General features: G+C 43.3%; 1 protein-coding gene across 2 annotated transcripts in view; it reads right to left on the reverse strand.

The window, feature by feature from the left end:
- Positions 1-275: 275 nt before the first annotated feature.
- Positions 276-4,088, reverse strand: part of CKMT1B (creatine kinase, mitochondrial 1B) — a 5,123-nt gene continuing 1,310 nt past the window's right edge. The window contains exons 3-9 of one of the 2 annotated variants that reach the window (XM_006831715.1): positions 3,886-3,981; positions 3,265-3,486; positions 3,034-3,119; positions 2,807-2,930; positions 1,052-1,186; positions 721-846; positions 276-504 (exon numbers count right to left, since the gene is read on the reverse strand). In XM_006831715.1, the coding sequence (XP_006831778.1) occupies positions 388-504; positions 721-846; positions 1,052-1,186; positions 2,807-2,930; positions 3,034-3,119; positions 3,265-3,486; positions 3,886-3,981 (906 nt within the window). In that variant the 3' untranslated portion in view covers positions 276-387. The remainder of the gene's footprint in view (positions 505-720; positions 847-1,051; positions 1,187-2,806; positions 2,931-3,033; positions 3,120-3,264; positions 3,487-3,885; positions 3,982-4,088) is intronic. The other variant, XM_006831714.1, reaches the window with a different exon arrangement.

Here is a 4,088-nt window from a genome sequence, read left to right on the forward strand (position 1 = left end):
GGCTATCTGTACAGTTGAGGAGGGAGACTGTTGGCCAGAAATCTTAAGTCATAATGAATAAAGTGCAAATAGAAGTGCCTCCTAATTATTCTCAGTAGATGGATGGGGAATATGGGTAAAATGCTAATTTTCACACCCACCTGAAACTCAGTGTTCCTGGCATGCCATATCTGCAGTCTCTTTCCATCACATATAACCCTATTGCCTCTTTCCTTTCCTAGAAGCTGTTCCATCCTCACCCCACCATCAGAATTAACACAGACAGCTAGCTGAACCACAGCAAGGAGTCTTTACTACGATGGGGCAAGTCCAGGACAAATAGAATGGGCCACCATTACAATAGGCAAAATTCCTGGGGATCTTGAGTCATCTGTTAGGAATGAGGAGTTAATTCTTGCTGTGGGTGAGAGGTGGAGGAATGCGGATATCCTGGCCTCTTTCCAGACGCCGTTCACAGTCAATCAAATAGTTTACTCCATCGATGACGACTTGCACCAGCTCCACCTGAAGGACATCAACTTTTGATTTCAGGTTTCCACAACATGAGTTTCTCTAGCACCAACTTTCCCGCTCTGGGATCTCTTTTCCAGTTGCCTTCCCCTTCAACCATTCAACTGAGTTTCAATTCAGATTCTATTACATTCCAGAAGCTCATTCTCTCTCATATCTCAATCCCTACAGACATATGCTCCTGCCCCCTCTAATCCCTAAGGACCTCACCTCTGACTTGCCCAGTCGATCCAAATTAGAGATGTCAAAGGTGCTGCCTGTAGCAGCTGTGTCTACTCCTCCAGTACCACGCTTTTGGAGTCTTAGATTCTCCAGTATCTTTGGGAAGCGGCTATCCTATAGGAGAGATAGAGGTGAAAGTTAGGATCAATAGCGTCAGAAACTGACCCTACCTGAAAGAATCCTAGACCTTCACCAAGCTCTTTCTCCTGGCCCTTTAGCCACAGTGCATCTAGGCCCTTTCAAAGTGTCCATCCCCTCACCATCCATTGCCACCCACCTTCCTCATGCACACCCTTTTCCAACCCCACAAATCCTTTACTTTGCTTAGCAACGGCAGTTTGATGTGCACTCCCGCCCGAAGTCCAGTGCCTAGGTTAGATGGACAAGTCAAGATGTATCCCAAACGCTCATTCCACATGAATTCCCAGCCACGCTCCTGGATCAACCGCTCCACCTGAGTCCACAAAGTCTCTGTTAGTGAAAAATCAGGGATATATGGACCCTTCCTTAGCTAGCTCACAGGAACTCTTTCTACGTCTAGAAACTTGAAGTGTGAGAGAATGACTCTACTTTCTTTTTTTGGGTAGAAATGGTTTGTTATTGCTATCATGCATGCAAAGTAATTTTGATGCCACAAGTCAATTGTGGGAACATTTCTTGTGTGTGGAGGGAAGAAGAGAAACTTGAGAGAATTATGCATTAAGGAAAATCTGGGGAAATAGTGGAGGTGGTAAACTGAACTAAGAAAAGATTCATTATTCAAAGAGTTCTGCATGCTAATAAGCCCTGGCATTGGAAGGATCCTTTCAGATAGGAAGTGAGTGTGAGCTTTGCAACAGGAAGAGGAAGGAGAACCTTTTGTTATCTGTGGAAAGAGTATATATGAGAAAGCAGAGAAGGTAAAAATAGGAGAAGTCAGAGACTTGTGTGTATGAAGTTTATTTTTGTTTTGCCTAAGCATCCTAATCATAAAATTGATTATTAAAACTGAAGAGACAGAGGATTCTCCTCAGTGATTGACATGAAGACCACTACCTAACATGAGTAAATGAATCCCTGTTCATAGTTGAGAAAAAAACATGGCATAGGAGGATCTCATACATGCTGAACATGGAGAAAACCTTCCATCTAAAATATAATAATAGCAGCTAACACTTACTGAACACTTACTATAGGCCAGGTACTTTATAGGCATTATCTCATTTCATCCTCATAATAAACTAAAAAGTAGGAAATTTTATTATCCCAATTTTACAGATGAGGAAACAGATGCATATAACTTTAAAAGTACTTCTCTGCCCGTTTACATTCAAAATATGTTATTTGACAAAAAAGTGGAAACTTCCCAGCTAGAATCTAAAAGGAAGAGGAGCTCCCTCTCTTTGCAAATCTAAAATAGAACTGTATATCTAAGAACATGAAATAAGAGTTGGGCGTGTGAAGTTTCTAGAATTGAATCTAGAATCCATAGAGGATTGGAGAGCCCTTATTCAGAGTCACACATTCTGAAACTCAAGCCATTTCATACTCCATCTTCCAGCCTTCCTCCCACTCTCAATTTAAAGCTTAGACATATTACTTTAGTAAGAATATGGAATCCACAGTCAAGGTCTAACTAGGCTCAGAACTAGGTCATAAATATATCAGTCTCTCAACCTCTATAAGCAATCCAGGCTCAAACATTTTCCCCATCTGCACACTCCACCATCTCGAATCAGCTATTCCTACTTGGCATTGACAACTATTTGCTCTATTTACTTACTTAGGTTCCTGATATTCATTCCCTCTTTCTATTTCTATTGTTGTTAAGTACCATCAAGTAGGTTCTGACTCAGTGACCCTGTGTAGGGTTTCTGAGGAGCTGTGGCTGATGGGTTTGAGCCACCAACCTTGTATGCCCTGGCTTACCCAGAACAGTCTTGGTTTGTATCTATTTCCTATAATAATTAATGTTGCCCTTTTCCACTAGTTATTCCCCAAAGTGTTCACAGTTGATTGATAAATTATGTAGTCATTCTACCTATGCTAGTCTTTGGTTTTTCTTATGTCCTCCCATCTAGCTCCCCTGTACCACCTCTTTGAGGCCTCGGCAGAATCTTTCAAATACTCTCTTCATGTTGCCTCCCTTCTCCATGGAGATGACTCGTGTATGATCCTCCTCATTCACCCAGATCAAGAAGCTCTTCTCATTGTTGTGCCTGAGGGCAGGAAGGAGGGGTCAAGAAGCAGGGCAAGAATTCAGGGAGAGAGAAAAAAGGCATTTATGGGACAAAAAAAAAAAAAAAAAGAGCAGCCTCATACCAGATTCCACGAGCATCTGGCCAGTCTCGAGCCATTCCTGCTGCCGTGAGCAATGGGGACACAGGTTTATCAAATAGAAAATGGTCCTGGGGAGAGCAAAGGGACCTGGGTTAAGAATCCTAACAGTAGACACTGGGCCTCTTAGAGCCTATCTAGCTTCTCTGGTTCCACCTTCCCTGGCACTTCTTTACATCTGTTCCCACAACCCAGGTCCCACGTAAGGGTCCTCACATCAATGAGCTGCTGCTGCTCAGCCTCTGTCATCTCACTGAGCCGATAGTAACGTCCAGTCAGGTCACCCTTCAGGCCACTCAGTGCATCCACCACAACACGTTCCACCTCTCGTCGCTCTGCCCGAGTGCAGGCTGGAGGCAGACTGAGTCCACGGATACTTCGGCCAGTTCTGACTCTTGATGACAATACATACCTCTCATCAAAGTAACCAGAGCGAATCTGGAGAGTAAGGGAAATGAACACTGATGATCACAGGAACACAGTAGGTGGAAGTTGGGTCCTTGGAGAGACACTAGGGATTATAGGACTACTCACTACTTATATTGAGCATTTATGAAGAGAGGAAAAAGGGGTCCCATTGGGAAAGTCTTCTAGGTGAAGGGGGCATTGTGGACCCTCCTCCAAATTACCCACCTTGGGCCATGGCCATTCTCATCCACCCTTTCCTCCCTATATCTGCTGCTCCTTAAGATAAGATTTTTTTTTCTTGACACCAAGATTAAAAGCTCAGCAGTACAATAATCATGAGTCAGGAAATAATCAAGGTGAAGTGTTTGGAGAAGGAAAAAATATTGCACACAAAGACAGTACAAGGCAAAAGTAGGATATTTGACCTACTTTGCTGGCATCCAGATCAGTGGTATGCTTCATTGTCCGGGGGTCATAGCCATTGTGTCGCTCTTGGATCACTGGGTCAAACAGCTCAGCAAATATCTGAGGGAGAATTAAAGGGGAGAGTGTGCTTAAGGATATGGAATCCCTCCCTGGGCTTCAGTTTTGGATTGACTTCACCAGATCAGAAAATTTGATTGAGTATGGAT

This window comes from Chrysochloris asiatica, unplaced genomic scaffold, assembly GCF_000296735.1.
Source record: "Chrysochloris asiatica unplaced genomic scaffold, ChrAsi1.0 scaffold00004, whole genome shotgun sequence".
Taxonomy (NCBI): domain Eukaryota; kingdom Metazoa; phylum Chordata; class Mammalia; order Afrosoricida; family Chrysochloridae; genus Chrysochloris; species Chrysochloris asiatica.